Below are 25,950 nucleotides of genomic sequence, written 5' to 3'. Positions count from 1 at the left end.
TCTGGAAATATTGGCTCCAGTGTTTTAGTTTTCTGAGGCCCAGGCAAAAATTATGGTTCATATTTTAAAAATAAACATTTCTTTTAAAGATCTATAAATGCAGACGTAGGGTATCCAAAATGCCTCTGCCCTCACTCTGTTTTCAAAGCTTTAATGTCGCATGTGTGCCCCGACCTCCGTAGTGAAAAGTTTCACCTGAAATGTATTTACCTTTCTTTGCTAATTAGCAGAAAAATGACACAGAGAAACTTTATATTTTCTTCTGCAAGAACGGCCATAGAGACTTCATTTATGGAGGGATCTGAATGATCCCCATTCATGGCCAGCAATACTGTCTGCACCAATAGGTCTTTGTGTGTTGAGCAGAGCAAAAGGGGAAAAAAACCCATATTTTATATATATAAAAATGGGGGTGGAAGCAAAAACCACATCTTCTAATTCCATTTTGTTCCCTGACACTATTTGTAGTTATGTGTGTGTGTGTATATGTGTGTGTGTGTAGGGGAGTTATATGTGTGTGTCTGCAAGTGTGAATGTATATATGAGTGTATGAATGCATTTGTGTGGATGTATATTTGTGTGTGTGTGTGTGTGTATAATACTTATGCTTTGTGTGTGCATACATATATGTGTGTGTGTGTGTTTTCCCATGATAACCTGCAGCCAAATTCTCCTACTCTTGCTCACCTTAAATAGCAATTCCTCCATAAGTTGGCCTCATTTATCTCAATGGCGCAACCTGTGAAATAGGATGCTACTCACCACAAGCAAGAGCAGCAGAGTTGGGGCCCTGGGGTCTGGCGACACTGAAAATAAAAAGCCCAAAGCAGCAAGTTTTGGAGCATGGGCCAACTGACTTGGGCTCACGGGGATCGTGCAGTGTGGCTAAAAATAGCAGCACAGATGTTTAGACTGGGGCTAAAACCTGCCGAGATGGGACGATCTCAGAGCCCGGGCTCCCTCTTGCAAAATTTTGTTGGAGAGTTTATCCATTTCTCATCAAGATGTTGATGGCTTTGAAATGTTCTGGCCAGCTCTTCTAAGGCCAGATTGTGCTTTCCTTGCTCACAACTCACTTGAGTAGCGTCTTGTTCTGTGTGATGTCCCATTGATTTCGGGGAGGTGTGCACACTTGTGGAGTAAAGAGCTACTCAGCATAAGGATGGCGGAATTGGCCTCCTCTGGATCTGAAGGTGGTTTGCTGAAGTTCGCGGTCATACAGTGCACGTGAAATGAACGAATGCTGAAGGACATGAATGGATGGCTGGATAGATGAGATTGGCAGATCACTTGCAGCCTAAAGGCATTTATCAGCCAACACGGAAGTATTGTTATGTTACTTTGTGATGAATGCATCTGCTTACTATTAACGTATTAACGCAGCCCTCTAAATCTGCATAGTGCTTTATAGATAGTGAAGACATCTGATTCCTATTCACCCAATGCATCTCTGGTTTTATTTGTCTATTTAGATGGTCAGCCGCTTGTGGCAGGCACTGTATCTTCGTCTAGGTCTGGGCAGAATGGTGCACCCTGCTAAAAACAATAACTCATACATTATTCTAATCTGTCTATTTATCTAGGTTTACTAAGCTATCTATCTATCCTTTGCTATTGATATCTCCTGGTTTACCTCTCTCTCTCTCTCTCTTCAGTATCCCAAAGGGTACAATTTTTAAAATGGATGTAACAATTTCCCCCTGAAATTAACTCCCGTTTCACATTACTTTGGGTGTATCTCACTAAGCTAATTCCAGTCCTTTCATTCCCCTCTACTCTCTCACTCCTACCTTAGCAGATTGATATTTTTGCCTGCCGATTATTAAAAAGCTGTGGGGGAGGGTGGGAGGGGGGAGCCCACTACAAGGCAGATGTTTCCGAAATCCTGAGGCCTGCGTTTCATGTGCCGAGCTGGATGTCTAAGGGGTGGTTTGTGTGACCTTGTTCCTGTCCCACTCTCCCACCCCCTCCAGTCTCAGGCTCAGGAAGGATGCTAGCCCCTTACACCGCAGACTGTTTACTGAGTGGAGCAAACATCAGGCTGTGCAGATTAAAGCCAGTGAATGACAGGTTAACCCCTTTCCCCAACCTGGTTTCACTGGCCCCACTGTCCAGGTCTCAGATTCTCCACATTCCAGGCAGTAGCGGGTCCTCTTTCTTACTTCCCATCCCCTACCCAAGCAATGAACCCCTTGTGGAAAGCCCCAGGGGCGGGACAAAGCCAGGCAACCCTTCATGTAATTCAAAGTTTTCTTCTGCTTTTTCTCCCTCCCCACTCCCAACCTTGCCCTCCCCCCAGATATGTCACATGTGTCAGAGGCTGGCCTGCTGCCTCTCCGAGGAGCGGCATGTTAATACCTCTGGCCCAAGCCTCTTGCCTGTCACTCTGCCTCCAGCTTCTGAGCAACCATGGACAGGATTTTCTCTGGCTTCTTGCTCTCTCTGCTTCTTCTCTTCCAGGATCATGGCATTTACGGGGCTCCCCCTCAGCCCAGAGGTAAGTGAAGAGGTCAGTTTGGTTGCGGTGCCTTCTCGTCACCTGAAGCCATCCTGCTAGGGCAGATGCGAACACAGGGAGGAGAAAAGGAGAAAAATGACACCAAACAGATTGCAGGACTGTGCAAAGAATCTTTTGTAAATAGTTGATAAAGGCAGCAAAATCCTGGTGTCTGTGTTGCGTTCTCCTGCTTGCTTCATTATTTAAGAATTAGAGCCATGTGAATGGAACAGACACTGTTAACAGAAGCTGCTTCAGTGTGTCTTCAGCATAGTATCAGGTCCAGTTCCTTTTAGCTGGAGGAGGCATTGCCATTAAAGGAGCTGTCCTGTGCCCTCTTTATCTCCTGAATAGAACTTGCTTCTTCTCTCAAACCATTCCTCAAAGAGCTGGTTTTGTTTGGGGAATTCAAGAAGCAAATTGGCCTGGATTGATCAGACATTCCTAGCGCTGATTCACCTTTCCCAGTAAAGTGGAATGGATTGGTTTTGAGGTTGGTCCTTCTTAAGGTTTTAATGTAGTCCTTTTTCAAGCAAACTTTCAGTGAATTCCCTTCAGTTTGTTGAAGTTAATTGTAGATTTTGCCTGAATTGGGATGACAGGATTTGCCTTAGAGACAAGCTGCCCAAGAGATACCCTGTGAGCATCCTCGAAGAAGGATGGTTAATTTTAATGTCTGCAAATCCCCATTTCCCAGCTACAAAATACTTGACAATGGTGGGCAGCCAGTGTGCTGAGTTCAGTGCCTATCATGCTGAACAACACTGTCATGTTGTTTTCTTGTACTCCCAGTCTGTCCGTCTGCACCTGTTATCTCTGGTCTTTGGGGCAGGGGCTATTGGCTTGTTCTGTGTTTGTAAAACACTTAGCACCATGAGGTTCTGGTCCATGTTGTCGGCTTTTAGGCACTGTGGTATTACAAATAATATATAACAAATGCACGAGTGTTGAATTCAAAAGGAAAAGCAAATAGTGAAAGAGGCTTGTAAAAATGGTAAAGAAATCAGTCCACTAACTGATCTGGTAGGGAGTGGATGAAGTTACAGACGACAATTAATGTTCAGCCAATCTGCGGAACTCATGGCTGCAGGAGGTGGTCAAGACAAATATTGGGGCTGGATTTGTAAAAAGGCTGAGTGATTTTGGGACATTCTAAAACATTTCTACCTGTGCAGATCACAGCAATGATAAGGGTGATGTGACTACATGCTGCAAGGCATGAGATAGCCACTTAGAGAAAGGAATGTTCTTCCCAGACTGCCCAACTGATCAGCTTTGTGAAGAGATGGTATCTCTACACCTGAACCATCCAGTACTAGATATTACCAGAGTCAGGAAATGACAGATGGACCATTCATCCAATCCACTATATTTCTAGTATGATTGAAGGCTGCTTGTAATATAAACATGTTTTAATACTGAGTTATCAACAGTTTTCTGTTTCTTTTATTAATACAGCACCATGGTGCTCCTCAAACTCTGTTTCATTGCCATAAGAGTTTGACTATTATAAAAGTTATTACAGAATAAGGTAGACAGTGGCTTTAAAGTGGAGTATCTACTCTGGAATAAGTCCACATGTGGCCATTTTTATTCCAAAATAAAAGTGCTGTTTTTGGTTTAATTTAATCCACTTCCAAAATCAATTAAGCTATTTTGGAAAAAGGCACTCCTCTGCCAGAATAAACATGTCCATCTGTGGAGTTATTCAGGACTAATTGTTCTGGCATAGTTCTTCCTGAATAGACTAGGGAGCCTTCTGGGGCTGGACACAATTAGCTAGACTTGCTTTTGATTTTCCAATACTCTCTCTTTATTTCCCCATAAATACATTTTAATTCCATAAGAAGAGATTAAAAAAAAAGTTGTTTGGGACAAAAATACAAAAGCGTTTTGCAAAAAAGTTGCTTCTAAAATCTTTTGTTGCTTAGTCAGTCCTTATCCCACACTTCAATGCTTTGGTACCACACTTATTTCTTGGCAGCAGTTAACAATTAAAAAAACAAACAAAAAAAAACCCAAATGGTGCTTAGGTCACTGGAGTGGGAATCAGGAGACCTATTGTCCATTCCTTGATCCACCAGGGACATACTGCATGACCTTGGGAAAAGCTCAGTGCCTCAGTGTCCCTACCTGTAAAATGGGTATAATGACACTTCATAAAGTTCTTTTTTTGTCTAAAAATTAAAGCACTATGTAAGACTGATTATAAACCGACAATTTCTATTTCCTGCAATGAAATATGGAAGTGAAGTGAAACCAACCCCCTGAGGTAAATGGTTACTTTTCAATGGCAACCACTGTGTCCTACTGACTAATTCCTCCTTGAATCCCTCCTGCACATTGTGTTGTTTAGAGATACATTATTCTGAAGCCAGTGACACATTCAGACCTAGAGGCTTTCAGGAAACTCACCTGATGATCTGTCTTCATGGATGTACAGCAGGATATTTGTTTTCATATGTCTAATAGTGTGAGAGATCAGTTGCATTCCACACTGATGACCAACTTCTAAATCTATGTCTTAATTTTAGACAGACTTGCTGGTCATAAAGCTTGCGTGTAACAATCTGCCAACAAAGTCTGACAGAACTTTTCCCTGTATCACAGACCCTGTATCCTCCCTGAGTGAAAATGAAATATTAACAGAGCACAGGAGAACAGAACCTCACAGAGGCAGGCTAAATGGGGCAATTTGGGAAATGTTCATAAAAATATCAATACTTTTTATTTTTTTGGTCACGGTTTGAAATGTTGATGAACAAAATCTCATCAAAATGGTCAGTTTTGAGAAATTCCATCCCGCTGCACCCCAGAGCATTTTAACCACCAATAGTTTTCTCCACATGTTTATTACTGATCTTACCAAGGAAACATAGACGTTACATGGGAAATATGTAGTCTTAGGTTAATCTATTTTACATTTTCACACCGATTCACTTGTCTAGTGCAGCCTTACTCTTTACAGTATAATCACCAGTGCTTCGTGATGTGATACCAATAGGAAACGTGCTTTAATGCAGTGGCTCTCAATCTTTCCAGATTACTGTACCCTTTTCAGGAGTCTGATTTGTCTTGCATACCCCCAAGTTACACCTCACTAAAAACTATTTACTTACCCAGACAAAAACATAGAGAAGTGTCACAGCCACACTGTTATTGAAAAATTGCTGACTTGCTCATTTTTACCATATAATTATAAAATAAATCAGCTGGACTATAAACATTGTATTTACACTTCATTGTACAGTGTACAGAGCAGTACAAACAAGTCATTTTCTGCATGAAATTTTATTTTGTACTGACTTCGCTAGTGCTTTTTATGTAGGCTGTTGTAAAACCAGGCAAATATCTAGATGAGTTGATGTACACCCTGAAAGAGCCTTGTGTACTCCCAGGAATACACGTACCCCTAGTTGAGAACTACTGCTTTAAGTGTTATACCAGAGGGTTGTATGAGTCAGGACTCCTGGGTTCTATTTCCACCTCTACTGACCCCCTGGAGCTGTGAGGTAGTTATTTAATACCTAGATGTGCCTCTGTTTATCTATCTCTGAAATGGGAATAATAATACTTACTGCACTGACTTGTGGGAATTTATGTGTTAATTTTTGCAAAGCGTTTGCAGGGCATCTGAGAAAGGTGCTTCAAACAATTGGTCTGCTCCACTGCTGTTTTACTCCATTGAGACTGCACTGAGTTTCATCAGCATAACAGCGTAAAACTGGAGTGGTGAATCCAGCCCCACAAATGCCAAATATTATTATCTCATCATCTCTGTGCATTATAAGTACATGTATTTGTATGCGGTGTTATGTTTTTTAACCAATAAAAATACTTTTCTTGTACACAAAGTAAAAGAACATTTATAAACATTGATTAATTAGTTCCCACTTTGCCCCATGAGATAAGTAAATATTTATCATCATCTCACTGGTTTTACAAATGGGGAAACTGAGTCACGGGGCAGTGAGGTGACTTGCCCAGTCTCATGCAGAGCAATGACCCAGCTTTGACCCGCTAGACCTCACTCTCTGTCATCTACAAAGACCCATGCATAGGAGCTAGGAGCCCTGATTCACAATCCTCCATTGTAACCTGCATCTGTCTCGCTTACCCTCTTCTCTCCACTTTCCTGCCCCCTCACCTGCCTTCTCTCCAGTGTCCCCTCTCCCTTCACATTTCTTTCTATTTAGAGGATTGCCTCCTAACTAAAACCAGTCCCCTTCCAAAAATTGTGGAACTAAGGTGCCATTTGCTGCTGCCACATTGTTCATCCTGCTGGTGTGTTCCACTCCCCCCCTCCCGGATCTGTCTGATCTGTTTCAATTGTAAGCTCTCTGGAGCTACAAACAGGACCTATAAAAGCAGCGAAGAATCCTGTGGCACCTTACAGACTAACAGACGTTTTGGAGCATGAGCTTTCGTGGGTGAATACCCACTTCATCAGATGCAATAGGAGCTAGGCATCCTGACACCCAGGTCTGTGCCATAACCCAGTAGAACCCTGTCTCCCCACAAGAACCAGTAAGTCTTGACTCCCCAGCATCCTGCTCTGACCCACGAACCTCACTATTTTTTTCTGTAGCCTTATTTCTTCATCTTTCTCCTCCTACTTCTCTTGTGCAGGTGCTCTGTGTAGGACAAGACCCACCGACCTGGTGTTCATTATAGACAGCTCTCGCAGCGTGCGCCCCCATGAATTTGAGCAGGTCAAAGTCTTCTTGTCCCAGGTCATCGAGTCCCTTGATGTGGGCCCCAATGCCACCCGGGTGGGGGTGATCAATTATGCCAGCACAGTCAAGAACGAGTTCTCCCTCAAGACCCATTGGACCAAAGCCAGCCTGCTGCAAGCAGTCCGCAAGATCAAGCCGCTCTCCACGGGCACCATGACGGGCTTGGCGATCCAGTTTGCCATCAATAGGGCATTCAGCGACTCAGAAGGGGCCCGTGTGAGGTCTCCTGAGATTAACAAGGTAAGTGAATTATCTGCTGATCTGTTGCACTGGGAGAAGTCAGTGTCACTCTCCCTTCCCCCACAACCCTCCTTCCTTCTGTCTAATCAGAGACTGGAAACGATGAAGAAAATGGCCAAAGCCCCCCCCACACTATTCGGGACAGGGAAAAAGTGATTGTTATCTCTGTGGCAATGGCCGTCTTTACTAACATCCCAACCAAGGAGATGACACTAAAGGACTTTTAATTTTGCAGTGGCAAGGAGGCTGGTTTTCTTGACAGACAGAGCAACTGGGGACTCAATTCTCATTGAAAGTCAGTGGGATCTTTGTCTCAGATCCTCAAAGGTATGTAGGTGCCTATTTCCCATTTATTTCAATGGGAATTAGGTGCCTAACTCACTTTGACAATCTGGGCCTTGGTGCCTCACTCTTCTTTTTGCCTTTGAAAAAACCCCACCTCGAACTCACAAGGTAGGAAATGTCACAATTAAGGTTGCCCTGGAAACCTTAATTCCCCCATCCCTCCAGCCCACTTCTTGTCTGCCTTGATTATTGAGATGGTGAACTCTTTGGGGTAGAGACCACCTCTTTCTCTGTGCATGTAGTGAGTGTGGGGCAGAGAGATCATGGTCTAGGTTGGTATTTAACATAAGAACGGTCATACTAGGTCAGACCAAAGGTCCTTTTAGTCCAGTATCCTGTCTTCTGAATGAACAGAACAGGTTATCATCAAGTAATCCATCCATCCCCTGTCGCCCATTCCCAGCTTCTGGCAAACAGAGGCTAGGGACACCTTCCCTGCCCAGCCTGGCCAATAGCCATTGATGGCCCTGTCCTCCATGAACTTATCTAGTACTTTTTTGAAGCCCTCCCATATAACAACAACAGCATCTGCCTTCCCCTGTCTCCTCACCTCTGAATTTGGCTACACCTGTCTCAGCTCAGTGACAGTTGGGGGAAACCTCTCCCTTCTGTGCATGCAGAAAGCTCGTTTCATTAGAAGCTTGGGTTCTAACTAAACATTAGTCATGAAGTAGCCTAGGCCCACATGCCCAAAACTGGCTCCCCAGGCTCTCTGCTAGCCAGACGGGAGCAGAAAAGTAAGCAAGGGCTTAACATGGGCAACCAGAGCTTCCGTCCCAATCAATCAGGAAACCAGCTGTTTGAAGAAGGTTTCCCCCCATTCCCAACTCTAACATTTCTGGAATGTCAGTTTCTTTCCTTTTTCCTCTGCTGCTAGCAGAGGAACGGGGAAGCCGGCCATGTGAAGGTGTGTGCAAAAAGGAGAGGGGATAGAAACCAAAGGCAGCAAAAACAAACAAACCCCCAACAACCAGCAAAGCCTAAATGCAAGAAATGCATCTCGTAAAAAGGTGACCACACCTGGAAAAACAAACAAACAGCCCGACACTAGCATTTTAATGGTTGGAGTAGACAGAAATCAACCAGACATTACTGAACAGTGGTGCCAATAAGTGGGGATCAGATCTCTCCACGTACCTACCGTCTACGCCCCCTGTCACTCTAGCATCAGCATACCTAACAAATATGAATGGATTTACCTCACATCACTCTTTTATGCCCAAGTTCACAGAGGGGAAACTGAGGCACAGACATTGAAGGCAGGGCCAAAACTGAGCACTTTTGAAAATCTAACTTTCCCAAGGTCACACGGTAAGTCTGTGGCAGAGTTAGGTATGGAACCTATATCTTCTGAAGCTCGGTCCGGTGCCATAACCACAAAAACATCCTTCCTGTGAAAGTGAGAGCAGCGGCCTGGAAGCCAGAATTGTTGTCTTCTTTTCTCACTTTTGCCACTGGCTGTGTATGACTTTGGGCAAGGCACTTAGGGATGAAGTGTGGCCAGGTGTAAAATGGTGTAAAGTGTAATAACTTTTTACTCCCACACAGGGGTGTTGCCAAGCCTAATTTTAATGATACTTCATGCCTAATGTAATGACATTCACCTCACCAATGGATATAAGGAAGTGCATAATAGTTTGGTATTATTATTATTATTACTACTATTATCATTATTAATAATAATTAATGTTTGTAAAGTGCTTTGAAATCCTGGGATGATCCTGGTTGTGATTCTGGCCAAGTTTGTGCAAATAGAATAAGAATGGACTCAACTTTAATCTTTTTTGGAGATTCAAAATTGTTCATTCTGTCCCACAGGTATATTTTGCCTTTCACTGCTTTCAGGTGTTACTCATGGAAACAGAAATGGTAAATTACCCAAGAGAGGCAGCCTGGGATGATGAAACAGGACTGCTATCTAATGTGTTGTGTTTATACACATAGTATCTAGGTGCTGATTCAATGGTATTTGCAGCCCAAGTCCCAAATGGCTTCAAACTCATCTGGGCTCATTCAGACCCAAACTGTCCTTCGGGCCTTTTGGAGTGTGTCCATCACTGGATTAAAAGAGGAGATTCTAGAGTCTTCCTTCCTTGCCCCCAAGGCCGGATTAAAATGAAGTAAGACACTGATCCACCAGCAGTCTGGAAATGCACAAAACCCATTGATTGCATCTCCCACCTCATCATCTCTGCTTCGCTCCACGTATGGAATTTTCCACCCCGTGAGCTTTTAGAAGCCTGTCACTTCTCCAGTCCTCATACCTGTGAACACTTTTGAGAAAAATGATTTTTTTTCCCCGACTGGCCAACATTTTTCATGTTTTCATCCAGACAATCAAACTCCCCAAATTCTTCAGTTTAAAAATGTAAAATTTTATTTCCAGTGATTGAAAATGGCCCTGTTTTGTCTAAGAAAATCCATTTAAAATGTTCAATCCGCACTCCATGCTTCTGGATGGGGCATGCGGGCCCTTGTCACTGAATGTAGCGCTGTCCACACATATCATCTGACTCGCCACTACATGTCTAGCATTGCCAGCTTCCAGGCCAACAAGGGTGATAAGGAAACTCCTGCATCTCAGAGAGCAGCTCCTTACAGCCCACTGCTTCTTCACCCCACACTTGAAGACTCCTTCTGAATGCAGAACCTGAGGCATCAAAATTCCTGCTTGAATCTGCTAGAGAACTCTCCTCCCCTCCCCTAGAGCTTTATTCCCTGAAGCCAAACAGCATGAATGAATTGGCAGTGGTCCTGTGGAACTGGGAATAGCTTCAGAGGGAACTTTTCCCCTCCTCTTTGAACCTGACCTACAGCTCACCCCCTTAAGAGCAGTTCTGCACGTGCATGGGAAACTTTATCTCCAGCAAGACCTTACCAGGGAGAGACAGTAGTAGCAGCGGGAGCAGGGGACGATGAGGGAAGGATATTAAAGTTTCCCACAAAGCCCTCCTGTCAGTTAGCTAGTAGCTCAGTGCACCTTGGAGATTACAAACTAGACAGAAAACTCAATGAAATAGGGACAAAGACAGGGCCTCCTTTCAGCTGGGTCTCCCAAACTCTCTAGCAAATACAGTCGTTACTTCACTGAGAGATGGCTGGGCATATTCCAAACTCTCAGGTAGCTTTGTGCTCAGTGTAATATGATTTTTCTTTATTATGTGCTAAAGAACAGGTCACTATTGTCTGATACTGGCCTTTGGGAAGAGAATGCCAGGAAGATACATTCCTCCTAACCTGTCTACAATGGATAATTCACAGTGTAACAATAAAAAACAAACAAACAACAAAACAAAAACCCAGCAATCACATGCTACAGGATTTTTGTCAGGTCTTAGGAACAGCCATTGCAAAACCCCAAAGCAGAACAGAAAACAATGGACTAGATTCCTTCCTGGTGTAATTCAATGGGAGATGCTCCGAGAGCCTTTATACCAGGGATGGATTTGGTCCAATTTTTGTGATAAGGAAAAAAGTTAGCGACTACCTATTTATTTATTTTTGGCTCTATCACAAATAATACCAGCCTCCCTGCCCCATTTTTCTGAGAAGCCATTGTGTAATAATGATGATGCAGGACTAAAATGGGGTCAAAATGTTTGTACTTAAACATTTTTTTTTAAAAAGAGAAATGGTTTTGCTGTCCAAAGAAACATTTTTGTGGAAAATTTTCATTTTCATCAAAATGGGCCTGTTTATTAGCATTAAAAGAGCAAGCACATTTTTAACTGAAAAATTTTACAATTTTTGGAAAATAAATTAATTTGTGGTTTTTAAAAAATAATAAATTTTCATTCAGTTGAAAGTTTTCAGTTTCGTCATCTTAATGAGAGAACCAAACATTTTAATTTTTTTTTTTGTCTTCTGGCAGAAAAAAATATATATTTTTTGGATTTCAAAGCTCCCATGCAAATATTTCATTTTTTGGATTTGATTAGTCATTGAAAAAGAAATGAACAAAAATGTCTGGGAAACATCTTTAGAAAAATCAACCCTTAAAGATCATCACACAAAACATTAGCATTTCTTTCTCTGCTGTCCGGCAGACCAAGTCTCACTCAATGAATCCATAGACTCATAGACTCATAGACTCATAGGTCAGAAGGGACCAATATGATCATCTAGTCTGACCTCCTGCACAAGGCAGGCCACAGAACCCTACCCATCCACTTTTATAACAACCCCTAACCCAGACTGAGTTATTGAAATCCTCAAAATTGGTTTGAAGACCTCAAGCTGCAGAGAATCCACCAGCAAGCGACCCATGCCCCACGCTGCAGGGGAAGGCGAAAAACCTCCAGGGCCCCTGCCAATCCGCCCTGGAGGAAAATTCCTTCCCGACCCCAAATATGGCGATCAGCTAAACCCTGAGCATGTGGGCAAGGCTCACCAGCCAGCACCCAAGAAGGAATTCTCTGCAGTAACTCAGTTTCCATCCCATCCAACATCTCCCCGCAGACCACTGAGCAGACCCATCTGGTGATAATCCAAGATCAATTGTCCAAATTAAACTATCCTATCATAACATCCCCTCCATATATTTATCAAGCTTAGTCTTAAAGCCAGAAAAGTCTTTTGCCCCCACTACTTCCCTCGGAAGGCTGTTCCAGAACTTCACTCCCCTAATGGTTAGAAACCTTCGTCTAATTTCAAGTCTGAACTTCCTTATATCCAGTTTGTACCCATTCGTCCTCGTGCCTACATAAGTACTAAACTTAAATAATTCCTCTCCCTCCCTAACGTTGACCCCCCGATATATTTATATAGAGCAAGCATATCCCCCCGCAGCCTTCTTTTGGCCAAGCTCTTTGAGTCTGCTTTCATAAGGCAGGTTTTCCATTCCTCGGATCATCCTAGTAGCCCGTCTCTGGACCTGTTCCAGTTTGAATTCATCCTTCTTGAACATGGGACACCAGAACTGCACACAATATTCCAGATGGGGTCTCACCAGCGCCTTATATAACAGTACTAACACCTCCTTATCCTTGCTGGAAATACTTCGCCTGATGCATCCTAAAATCGCATTTGCTTTTTTAACAGCCGTATCACATTGGCGGCTCATAGTCATCCTGTTATCAACCAATACCCCAAGGTCCTTCTCCTCCTCTGTCGCTTCCAACTGATGCGCCCCCAACGTATATATAAAATTCTTATTATTAATCCCTAAGTGCATGACCTTGCACTTTTCACTATTGTATTTCATCCTATTACTATTACTCCAGTTTACCAGGTGGTCCAGATCTTCCTGAATAGTATCCCTGTCCTTCTCCGTGTTAGCAATACCCCCCAGCTTTGTGTCATCCGCAAACTTTATTAGCACATTTCCGCTCTTTGTGCCAAGGTCAGTAATAAAAAGGTTAAATAAGATCAGTTCCAAAACCGATCCTTGAGGGACTCCACTAGTGACCTCCGTCCAGCCTGACAGTTCACCCTTCAATACGATCCTCTGGAGTCTCCCCTTTAACCAGTTCCTTATCCACCTTACAACTTTCATATTCATCCCCATCTTTTCCAATTTAACTAACAGTTCCCCATGTGGAACCGTGTCAAACGCCTTACTAAAATCTAGGTAAATTATATCTACCGCATCACAAGTGCTCTGATTCAAAACCGAAAGCTCCACAAACCCCACTCAGCTGAACAATCCAGCTTGACTTGTCCTGCTTCTTACACCTCCATTGATAACCAGGAAGCTGCAGCTGGAACCAAATGGGCAGGGTGAGGTTGAACAGAACCCAGCTCCCAGAGGTTCCCAGAGCTGTAGCAACTCCCGCTAGGAAGTGGCTGGATTTTCATTCCTCATGTTTCCAGAGCTAACTGCAAACCACAGCCACTGAGAGCTGCGGGCGGCCGTGTCTGCGGATGGTCAGTGTAAACAAACTGTCTCGCGGCCCGCCAGCGGATTACCCTGACGGGCCGTATGCGGTCCCCAGGATGCAGGTTGCCCACCACTGATCTAGACCATCCCTGGCATGTGTCTGTCTAACTTATTCTTAAAAACCTCTAATGATGAAGATTCCACTACCCTTCTGGGTAATTTGTTTCAGTGCTTAACCACCCTGACAGTTAGGAAGTTTTTCCTAATGTCTATCCTAAATCTCCCTTGCTTCAATTTGAGCACATTAGTTCTGGTCCTGTCCTCAGTGTATAAGAAGGACAATTTATTACCATCCTTTTTATAACAATCTTCTATGTACTTGAAAACTTAACATGGCCACCCTCACTCTTTTCCTCTCCAGACTAAACAACCCCTGCCCTTTTTTTCCAATCTTACCTCATAGGTCATGTTTTCTAGATCTTAAATAGTTTTTTGCTCTCTTCTGGATTTCTTCCAATTTGTCCACATCTTTCCTGAAGTGTGGTGCCCAGACACAGTACTTCATTTGAGGCCTTATCAATGCTGGGTAGAGTGGAAGAATTAGTTCCAGTGTCTTGCTTACAGTACTCCTGGTAATACATCCCAGAATTATGTTCACTTTTTTTGCAACAGCGTTTTATTAGCAGCAAAGAATCCTGTGGCACCTTATAGACTAACAGAAGTTTTGGAGCATGAGCTTTCGTGGGTGAATACCCACTTCGTCAGATGTATTATATTGTGGACGCATATTTAGTTTCTGACATAGTATAACAGTACTCCTTCTTAGGCAGTCAATTCCCATTTTGTATTTGTGCAATTGATTGTTCCTTCCTAATTGGACTACTTTGCATTTGTCCTTATTGAATTTCATCCTATTTATTTCAGACCATTTCTCCGTTTGTTAAGATAATTTTGAATTATAATTGTGATGAGTTAGATCACAGAAACCTCTTTTGGGACTGCCACCTGATGTGCCAAGACTATCTCTGAGCCTGCTTTCCCTGCCAGCTTGGGACTTCAGTGCCCTGCCTGATTGTGCCAGACATGCTAGCCTGCTACAAACAGAGACCCAGGTCTGAACCACATCCCCCGAAAGCTGCAAGCTTAGTTGAAAACAGCTTACGAAGTGTTCCTGTCTCCAACACTCAGATACCCAACTCCCAATGCGGTTCAACCCCCAAATAAATCTGTTTTACCCTGTATAAATTGTTCACCCTCTATAGCACTGATAGAGAGATATGCACAGTTGTCCCCCCTCCTCACTCAGGTATTAATACATACTCTGGGTTAATAAATAAGTACAAAGTGATTTTATTAAATACAAAAAGTAAGATTTAAGTGGTTCCAAGTAATAACAAACAGAACAAAGTAAATTACCAAGCAAAATAAAATAAAGCATGCAAATCTAAGCCTAATACAGTAAGAAAGTGATTACAGATGAAATCTTACCCTTGGAGATATTCCAATAAGCTTCTTTTACAGACTAGCCACCTTCTCGTCTGGGTCCAGCAATCACTCACACTCCAGTAGTTACTGTCCTTTGTTCCAGTTTCTTTCAGGCATCTCCTTGGGGTGGAGAGGCTATCTCTTGAGCCAGCTGAAGGCAAAATGGGGGGGTTTTCCAGGGACTTATATAGTTTCTCTCTTGTGAGTGGAAACCCCTGTTCCCCCCTGTGTAGAATCCAGCTACAAAATGGAGTCTTGGAGTCACATGGGCAAGTCACATGTCCATGCATGACTCAGTTTTCTACAGGATGTTTCCAAGAAAGCTCAGATGTGGATTGGCGTCTATCAAGGTTCCCTTTACACATTGTGCACACTGACCAGACAGCTTTCTTGAGTTGGCCATTAAACTGTCAGGATCTTTATCCCACTAATCCATTCCAAGTAGTTTAAAATAATTCCTTCCAATGTGCATTATTGCCCTGCTCTGGTCTGCGCTGCCATCCATATCACTCAGGTTCTTCTGAAGTTCTTCATTGTTCCCTTTCATTTTTACTAGCCTAAAAAATGTTACCCCATCAGCAAATCAGGCTCACGCACAGTTCATCCCATTGAGCTACAGCAATTTACATCAGCTGAGGACCCAGCCCATTAAGTCAATTGCCCATTTCTTAGCCCTGATTCCTGAGCACACCACTAGTTAGAGAACTGGCCATTTCCCCCTAGCTTTATCTTCTTGTTTCTGAACCAGATCTTTATTCACTGCTGGTCTTTCCATTTCTTTTTCATTCTCCACTGTTACTGAGCTTCCTGGCCTGTTGTGGGAGGGACCTTATAGACAATAGACATTTTGCACTTTTTACTTCCTTTTTTAAATGCTTTGTTCTTTTTAACATCTTCTTTCAAGCCCGAAGGTCACGTTTTCCCATCTTGTGAGCCAAATTCTGCTCCTGGCTACATCCACTGTAGTCAGTGGGGCTGACCGGTTAGAAATCTAAACCTGGAAGGTGCTGGGCCAATCCTGCTTCTGTTAAAGTCAATAGAAAAACTGCCATTGACTGCAGCGGGAACAGAGCAAGGCCCAAACCTCATGCTTTTGAAAAACCACACCACTGTTTCCAGATATCTAGGACACGTGCTAGGAGGACCCCGAGAGCATTGGCCCAGCTGTGCTCCTAGAGGGAAGGGGCCCAAAAAGACCAAGGTAAATATATTTGTTTTACATCTCTCCTGTAGCCCGAAGCTGGCTACTCCACCAGCAAAGACTGCAGAGACTTTGGCCTATTACTGTCTTCCTTTAGGAACAGCAAAAATTGGATCATTATTTTGCAAAGAAAATTACAAAAGTGAGGAGGGTATTCACATATCCACTTGCCTCACAAGGTGTGGGGACTGCATTCATTGCTACAGTGAGAGCACTTGAAAACATCCAGCTGTGCCTTCAATCATTAGATATGCCTGCCTCAGAATCCACAGGATTGCCTCACGTCCCTATACTAATGCGGAGAATACCTAGGAATTGCTGCAAATAGGGATTTATCCTAGTTCGCTAAGGGCTAGATTGTATCACTAGAGCACAGGCCTTGGTAAGGGGCAGAGGACAGCTACCCACCGCAGGAGAAGTGCAAGGAGGAATCTGGAGCTGGGAAAGTCAGAGACTGGTAGAGAAAGTGGACCATAATGGTGGAAATTTTTGAACCTCAAAAAATGTAGGGTTCAGTTCAGAGTCAGTCGGGGGCTAGGATGGCGATTCAGCTCAGCTATTTTATCAAACCAGTTTATCCATCCCTAATACTTCTCTGATTATGACCCTCTGAACTTGTCACAGGCTCTCCTTACTATAGACCCTCTTCTCAGCCCACTCAGCAAGGCTGCCATGTTACTATTAGCACATCACCTAGTGGCCCTGATGTGTCTTTGGCTCTTTACCCAAGAAAAACACTGTGAAGAAACCACACAGGCTCAGTGTTTCATGTGCTACATGATGGGCAACAGCATGAGCAACTCCCTGTTTGTAAAACAAAACTAGCTCTTTATGAGGCGAATTAATGACAGAGATGCTGCAACTCCAGCCAGTGTTCCAGCCATGTGCACACAGACTGACTTCCTAGTGCCTCCTCCAAATGCTTCCTCCTTGCAACCTGTGCTCCTCCCTCCAAGTTCGTGCCGGTTGCTAGTCTCAGGTGGATCCCAAATATGCACAAACATGAGGACCTAGTTACATATGAATTGCTGCTCTTGTTGGTTTCTTACCATTTTTCTACCACATAGAACACAATGAGCACAGCTAGAGAACTAAGAAAATATATTCAAAGGGTTATTATCCTATTCCTATAAACTAGAGGCTCCAGCTGAGGCCAGGGCTCCATTGCGCCAGGCACTGGAGATACACAGAGTGGGAGGACACACCTACACATGGAGCTGGAGGTGTGATTCCCAACTTGTGCAGACATACGCACCCCAGTTCCCATTGAGCTAGTCCACTAAAAATAGCCGTGCAGCTGGGGCATGGGCTAGCTGTTCTGAGTACAAATCCACTGGAACCCCACCACTCACTGCTACTTGTACTATCCCGCCGATGCTGTTTTTTAGCATGCTGGCCCATTGGAGCTAGAATTGATATGTCTATATGAGTGCGGCTCACTCCCCTAGCTCCAGATGTAGTTATAGCCACAGACAGTTCCACCTTGCCAGAGAAACTCTGGGGTGGAGGGAGGAGAAAGAGTCACACTGATTGGCCCATAGTCACAGAGCAGGTCAGTGGCAAAACTAGGACAAGAACACAGGTGTCTTGCTGCCCAGCCTGAGTTCTAGCCACCGCACCATGCTGCATCCCCACTGTGCAACGCCGTCCTAAAACATGACCTGCCCTAAGCACAGGCTCAAGCAGCAAAGCTCAGGAACTGATGTGAATTTTGGGTTCACAGCTGCTCGGAGCTTGAGTCCAAATTTCCATTGGATCCAGGCTTCTGGTTGGATATCAGACATCCCCAGGGATCAGGTCTGTGGTTTTGGTTCAGGCCCATATCCGATCTGTGCAGGTTGTCAGTGGGCTTAAAGAAGTGGAATTACTGATTAGCCTGGGCACTTCACTTCACTTCACTTATTTGCCTCAGACAAAGAAAATGCAAGGAATGCATCCAACCGCTAGTGATAAATCCTGTTAGAGAGACGTTTAGCCACTGACAGAACCCTGTTCATTGGGTGGTGCCCCTCACTAAAGCTAGCTGATAATGCATGGTGTTGCTAAGCGGTAATCAGTAGCACCACATGAAAGCATAGTTATGCTGCCATTTGCTGAGTGGCATTTTTCATGCAGAGTTGCTGAATCAATGGCTCTCTCTTCTGGCAAAAAGAATGGATTGCATGGGTGGTTTCTGCAGAAACAGGAGGGAGGGGAGCCCTGCTTGACTTTGGCTGATATTTCTATTGAAGCTGCATGTCAATAAAGGAAGGAAGAAAGAACTTTACATCTCAGTGGAATGCTATTTCTCTCCTGATAGCGACTAATCGCATAGCGTACAGTGATGATTTTCACAGATTAATCTTTTTCACACCCACATTTCCAGAGTCTGGCCAGAAGAAGAGTTGAACCACGAGAGACTGTGCTTGCAATATTTCTGTCACCATTGGAAACAACAAACGCCAGAGATCTTGTGCTCTTGTTAGGTTTCAAATAGAGCTGACTGGAAGACAACATGTACCATTTAGCAGCAATGTGGTAGAGCTACTTTGGTGTAGTGGTGCCAATGCAGCGTTGTAAGTATAGATCTACCCTTAGAAGGATCTGGGATGATAAACTCTACTCTGAAAAAGGCAAAGCAGAATCTCCCAAATCCTTGCTTAATGCTGTAACTACTGTACCAGGTTGTTGAGCGTGAGACATTCTGTCTCTGATGAAAAAAGCAATATCCATGTCATTGCAAAGAGGAGTGATGAAATAATGTGCTTTTAGGGAAATTTCATTTCAACCAAAAATGTTCCAATCACTATAGTTTTAACTCCAAATTCTACAGCTCCCAAAAGGTTAAGGTCCTTCCACTAAGCACATGAATTTATGGGCACTTATCAGAATAGAAGGCCCATGTCTTTTGAGGTTTGCTCATCTTTGATATAAACCAAGGGCCAGATCCTGGCATCAGATGAGATTGCCCCCCACAGCAATGGAGGGCAGCCTTAAAGCTACCCCTAACTGAGCAACCGGTGAGCCCTCCATCCAAGTTCTCTCTGATTAGCCCTGAGTGAATAATAGATTGTTTGGTTCAATGGACAAACTGAAGATATGGCTAAACATTGGTTTGTTTTAAACTGAGAGTTTTTTATTTTTTTCTTGCCAAAATGAAAAACTGAAAACATTTAATTTGGGTCAAAAGGAAACATTTTTCAAAATGACATCACCTCGCATAACATTTTTGACTTTTTCATTCTGAAAACGTCATTTGGATTCAACATTTTATTTCAAAACAGTCATTTAAAAATGATAGTTTCAAAACGGCTCTTTTTTCATTTTTTAAAAATGAACCATTCCAAAATTTCTGACATGTTTGTTTTCAGTTTTTTTGTCTGAAACAATTTATTGGATTTTACCCAAATCTATGAATAGTTTTGATACCCTGAAAAATGCATTTTTTGGTGAATTTACTGCTTGCCAAAAAGATTCCCCCTGCTCTACTTGTGATTTCTATTGTATAAATGTGAAGGTGAATAATACACAAGCTTAACCTTAAGGACCTGTGTGTTGATGGATCACTGAGAATTCTACTGCTGTGGTTCAATTAGCTATTTCTTGCATTTTTCTTCTCACATATCTTTATCTTCTCTATTACCAAGAGCATTTGCCTGTGAAACAGTTTTGATTTGGCTTAGCAGTTCACTTGGCGGGGACCTAAGAGTCAAAAATGTTGACTCTGTCACTAACCTTAAGCAAGCCATTTTCTGCCCTCTATGCCTCAGTTTTCCCATCTGTAAAATGGAGATAAAGCTTAATCACTTAATGTATGCCAAGTGCTTTGATATCCTCAGATGGAATTAAAGGCACTATTATTGGGCCAATTCTCTCCTTCAGCCATTACTTAGTCAGAACGTCCATTGACTTCAGCAGGAGTTTTGGGTGAGCATCGACTGTTGAGTTTGATCCAGTGTTAATGCTGTGTGTTAAGAAGGCTGTCTTTACTTTGTTTTCCTTAAATCTGGTATCATCCAGCCATTCCCTATTTAAGATGTTTAAGACAATGTCAATTTAACCCCTGCAGCCCAGAAATGAACAAACCACGGGGGCAGAAAAATAGACCAGAGGTCAGCAACCTTTCAGAAGTGCTGTGCCAAGTCTTCACTTATTCACTCTATTTTAAAGTTTTGCGTGCCAGTAATACATTTTAATGTTTTTAGAAGGTCTCTTTCTATAAGTCTATAATATATAACTAAACAATTGTTGTATGTAAAGTAAATAAGGTATTTAAAATTTTTAAGAAGCTTCATTTAAAATTAAATTAAAATATAGAGCCCCCCGGACCGGTGGCCAGGACCTGGGCAATGCGAGTGCCACTGAAAACCAGCTCACGTGCCACCTTCGGCACCCGTGCCATAGGTTGCCTACCCCTGAAATAGACTATGCTGATGTTCTGGTGTGTTGTGGGGAAAGGAAATCATGGTTCCACTTTGTACTGGGCTTTAACTCCATGGATATGAAGAAGTTAGCTATTGAGCCAGATTCCTCCCTGAGCACATCCACGTTATAGAAAAACTACTGTGCTAAATTGCACGGAGACACTCCATCACCCCTTCTCTCCATTTCCCTCCCTCTTCTCCTCAGGTGGCAATCATTGTAACAGATGGACGCCCCCAGGATGGTGTGAAGGATGTATCAGCGAGGGCAAGATCCCTTGGCATTGAGCTGTTTGCCATCGGGGTGGGCCGAGTGGACAAGAACACTCTTCGGCAAATGGCGAGCGAGCCGCTGGACGATCACGTGGACTATGTAGAAAGCTATAGTGTCATTGAGAAGCTGGCCACGAAATTTCAAGAAGCCTTCTGTGGTAAGTCCTAAAGGAGCAGCAAGAGGATCTAAGGTGAGGTGCAGACCTTCCTTAATGAACAGACAGGAACAAAGGAACATAGCAATTACCAGACTGAATCCGAACAGGAATCCGTGTAGCCCTGTGTTGTGTCCAACAGTGGCAATTATCAACAGTTTCAGAGGAAGGTGGAGGACGTTCTTGAGGGGATAATGGAATAATTGCCCCATAAGGGAAATCTCCTCTTAACCCCCAGCTATGAGGTTTAGGAATCAGGAAGCTTCATATCCCTTCCATTTTTAAATAGTATCTAATATAATTGTGGGTGTTCTATTTCCTCTGTAATCATTTAAAAAAAATCCTTCGAAGGTCTTGGTTTCAATAGTGCCTATTGGCAGTTAGGTCCACAGGTTCGTTATGTGTTCTTTCAATAAAAGTATTCTGAATTCTCTAGCTGACTGAAAAAAAAATGAAAAGGGAAACGTTGACCTTTCCCCCCAAATTAGAAAAAATCCAAATTTGAAAAATCTCTGCCAGACAGGCAATAGAACCAGTCCAGAAAAAAAAAGAGGGGGGAAGGAATGTCACAATGTTGTGAAAATGTATCCCCCCTTTTTTTTTCTTAAAATTTCAACTGTTGGTGAAATTTCAAAAATCTTTAATCTTAGTTGAAATCTTCATTTGCTTCAGAAACTTCCATTGACTTGAGTGGGGGCAGGATTTCACCCTCAAGGTTATATCTGGATGTCCATTCCCTTAGTATCTGAACACCTGCCCTGGTTTTCAATATTGTATGCACAACTGCATCTGATTAAAAGACACTTGTCTCATGTTAGATTCAACATTAACACCGTTCCACACAGACTGCAGAAAGACTTAATCATGACTTGTTACACATCAGTCTCAGAGCATCTCACAGGCCTCCTTCACTGTTTTATTGTGTCACACCTTTCCCAGACTGCTGCCACACATCCGTGCTTGGCCGGAAGGGTGTGGGAAATCCCTGGGCCTGTTCAGTTGACACGGGAAATGAGTATTTTTCACCTCCTACAGTCTTGCAGGTTTTGTTTGAAATAGCAGTACCCTTCCATGGGGTTCAGTGTTGTGTTTGGTGATCTGTCTGGACCAAATCCTTGAAGGCTCCTAACTTCCAGTGAAATCAATGGGATTTAGGAGGCTAAATACCTTTGAGGGTCTGGGTCTCAATGCTTGCCAGAGATCTCCTTTATTTTGTGTCCAGATACAACACCTGTGCATGAGAACAAGAGTTTCACAACACATTCCCCAGGCTCTGGGAAGCTCAGCCCTTAATAGCACAGTTCCCCAGCTACCATAAATGTTACCTGTAGGTATGAACAGGAGTTTGCAGGAGAGTCATACTCTCACAATATGTATTACAGTAGATCCAAGAGGCACCATCCAAACACAAGAAGACTGTCCCTGGCCCAAAGACCTTACAATCTAACTACACAAACAAAGTCTAGGAACAGACATGGGGACCAAGTTATCCGAAGTCATATGCCCACTGACGTGTTATGGAGACTGTAGCTACCTCAGTTTCCGCAGCTATAAAATGGAGCTAATATGCAGCTGAGCCAGCAGAAGCTAGTACATAGAACAGGGGCTGGGACACAAAAAACTTGAGTTCTGTTCCCAGGACCTTGGGAGAATCACTTCATCTCACTGTGCTTTATTTTCCCCAACACAGAGATGATGATACTTATTTCCCTTTGTGATGGTCTTAGAGATCCACAAGGGGGAGGATTCACCCTGGTGCATCAGGACAGCTCAAGGCCTCGGCAACTTAAGGTCTATTTTGAGCACTTAAGTGTGATGTAAATGGTGCATAGTTCTTGTTTGTATCCTCTGCCCAGGATTGAAGTTCCCCTTTTCTACATTGGAGATGTGCTAACCCACTCATTAAGGTAGGGTTGCTTATAAATGCTAGAGGTTAACACTGCTTTGTTTAGAACAATCAGAAGGCTTGAGCACATATATACGGACCAGATGGAAACTTTCCCACTGACTTTAATGGACTTTGACTCAGGCCCTGTGGTTGTGGCAGAGCCAGGTAAATACTGGCATACACTATTTCTTGCAAATACTCACCGAATTTGTAAACGAATTGGCTTCCGCCAGATTTGTTACATCCTTGTGTTTCCTTTCGACCAGCATTGATACACTGGGGCCAGGTTTTCAGACATGAATACTGGATGTGCCCATTGACTTCAATTCCAGTTTTGTTTGCTCAGGCCCAGGTCGAGTTCTATCGGCGCTTGTGTTCGCAGAGAGCAAATGTACAGCTGAATGTGCAAGTATTACTGTAAAATGAACTTTAAGTTTGCTTGCACACTAATCTAACCAGAGAACAGCAATGATCCCATGTGATTTATTGCACTAATCACAACTGACCCAACTGCCGGAAGAGTGAACGTTGGCTATTCACAGTTATTCGTGATCAATTCAAAGAATAACAAAAACTGCAAAATTCTCATTGAACAGTGAAGTAAATTGTGATCTGCTGCTGGGGATGTTGGAGAACGAGTTGTGCAGTAGATAGGGTATTGCACTTGAACTGTGGAGATATGGGCTCTATTCCTGGCTCTGTCACCGAGATGCATGACATAAGAACATGAGAACGGCCATACTGGCAAAGACCAAAGATCCATCTAGCCCAGTATCCTGTCTTCTGACAGTGGCCAATGTGTGGTGCCCCAGAGGGACCTTGAGCAAGTCACTGTCTCTGTGTGCCTCAGTTTCCCCATCTGAAAAATCAAGATAATAACTCTTACTTCCCTTGGTGTTTTGAGATCTGCAGCATAAAAGAACATTAAAACAGCCATGCTGGGTTAGACTAATGATGCATCCAGCCCAGTATCCTGTCTTCCGACAGTGGCCAATGCCAGATCCTTCAGAAGGAATGAACAGAGCAGGCAATCATCAAGTGATAAATCCTGCTATGAGCAATGTGTTATTAAATGAGGACTTATAGAAGGAGTTTATAGAAAGGGAGAACATTAAAGCACATGCTATGCAGGCAGATAGAGGAACACAAGTCTCGTGCCGTCTTTGGTCAAAGTGGCCTTGACACTTTCTTCTTCAGAGTCACCATGTTTTTATTCTGTATCTTTCCTTACAGATCTGTCAGACCTCTGTGCCTCTGGAGACCACGACTGTCAGCAGATCTGTGTCAGCACACCCGGGTCATACACCTGTGCTTGCAAAGAGGGCTTCACTCTGAACAGCGATGGGAAAACCTGCAGTGGTAAATACCATTGTGCATCCCTGATATGAACGTGGCAGTGCAATGATATGTCAGGGGGTTGCTGAGATATCAGAGGCACTGCCTCAGAAAAGCAAGAGGCTAAAAGAATGGTGCCTTCACCCCAATCCCATGGGTTGCTCACTACTGAGAATTTAACAAAGTAGCTCTCCCCTAGGAAGGATCCTTATGGACTCAGGGCCTAATTCAAGCTCACTGATGTCAGTAGGGATCTTTCCATTGACTTAAACATGCTTTGGATCAGGCTCTTGGACAAAATTTACACTCTTAGCAGAGATATCTCCTGGAAGGCACCCAACACCCTCCAAACTGGGGCAGATTAATTATGGGCTCCATTGATCTGTGGGTCTGAACCCCAACACGCAGAGTCCCAAGGCCCAAATGAAGCCATAGACCCATGTGGGACCCTCTCCCTGGTAGAAGAGTGGGGTGCTGGGAGGGGCAGGAGGTGGATGCTTTGGTAGGGGCTCGGTTGCCATCTCTGAAGTTAGCTGGCAGCTGTGCTGTGCACTGAGTGTGGGGAATGATTGGAGGCAACAAAGGGGATTTACCATCGCTCACTGTGTCAGGGTCCAGTGACTTCATGGCTCTGTGATTTCCGGCAGAGCAAAAAAACCTTCTGGTGTGTGCTCCATTCAATGCTTCCTTTTACTCCTCATATGGTCACTGCCGGTTTGATCAAGAGACAGACTGAATCATGTGAAATAAGACGTTTGTTAGTGGCAGAGCTGAAACTTGCCCTTGGAAACTTTCATGCCGATCTCATTGGCTAATCTTTTCTGGACACACCCCTGAGGGGACATAATGTGGCCCCAGGAATTATGCCTCCTCCAGACTCATATGCTCTAATCACTTCCTCACCAAGCATGCATGTTGGGGGCTGAGGTTTTGGAGGGTCCCATGACACCAATTCACAGATTAGACCAATGCCCTTTGTTAAAACTCCCCAGTGCACACAGATTAAATGCTCCTACCTCATATATTCCCCTATGCCCAATACATACCCCTCATGGAAAGCCTGGGAGAACAAACAGACTTTGCAATGGGTCTTGAGGTTCAGCCAGTTGCATTCTCTAGCCTACTGCAGAGGCTTAACCAATTATTGGCTTCACTGTGCATGGAGATCCCAAATGAAAGGTACTGTGTATCTGCCAGTGAAAAGCTTTATTATTATTGTTATTAATTATTATTAAATTCTGAAGCACTTAGAGGAGAGGAAAGTGATCAGGAACAGTCAGCATGGATTCACCAAGGGCAAGTCATGCTTGACTAATCTAATTGCCTTCTATGAGGTGATAACTAGGTCTGTGCCAGCATGTCGAGGGATGTGATCATTCCCCTCTATTCAACATTGGTGAGGCCTCATCTGGAGTACTGTGAGCAATTTTGGGCCCCACACTACAAGAAGGATGTGGAAAAAATGGAAAGAGTCCAGCGGAGGGCAACAAAAATGATTAGGAGGCTGGAGTACATGACTTCTGAGGAGAGGCTGAGGGAACTGGGATTGTTTAGTCTGCAGAAGAGAAGAGTGAGGG

General features: G+C 43.5%; 1 protein-coding gene across 1 annotated transcript in view; it reads left to right on the top strand.

Annotated features, from left to right (window-relative positions):
• The first annotated feature begins 2,409 nt into the window (after positions 1 to 2,409).
• Positions 2,410 to 25,950, top strand: part of MATN1 (matrilin 1) — a 31,722-nt gene continuing 8,181 nt past the window's right edge. Inside the window, exons 1-4 of the mRNA XM_050932700.1 lie at positions 2,410 to 2,497; positions 7,127 to 7,473; positions 20,931 to 21,153; positions 24,272 to 24,397. Of these exons, the coding sequence (XP_050788657.1) occupies positions 2,410 to 2,497; positions 7,127 to 7,473; positions 20,931 to 21,153; positions 24,272 to 24,397 (784 nt within the window). The remainder of the gene's footprint in view (positions 2,498 to 7,126; positions 7,474 to 20,930; positions 21,154 to 24,271; positions 24,398 to 25,950) is intronic.

This window comes from Gopherus flavomarginatus, chromosome 22, assembly GCF_025201925.1.
Source record: "Gopherus flavomarginatus isolate rGopFla2 chromosome 22, rGopFla2.mat.asm, whole genome shotgun sequence".
Classification (NCBI taxonomy): domain Eukaryota; kingdom Metazoa; phylum Chordata; order Testudines; family Testudinidae; genus Gopherus; species Gopherus flavomarginatus.
This window is presented reverse-complemented; position numbering and strand designations above follow the sequence as displayed.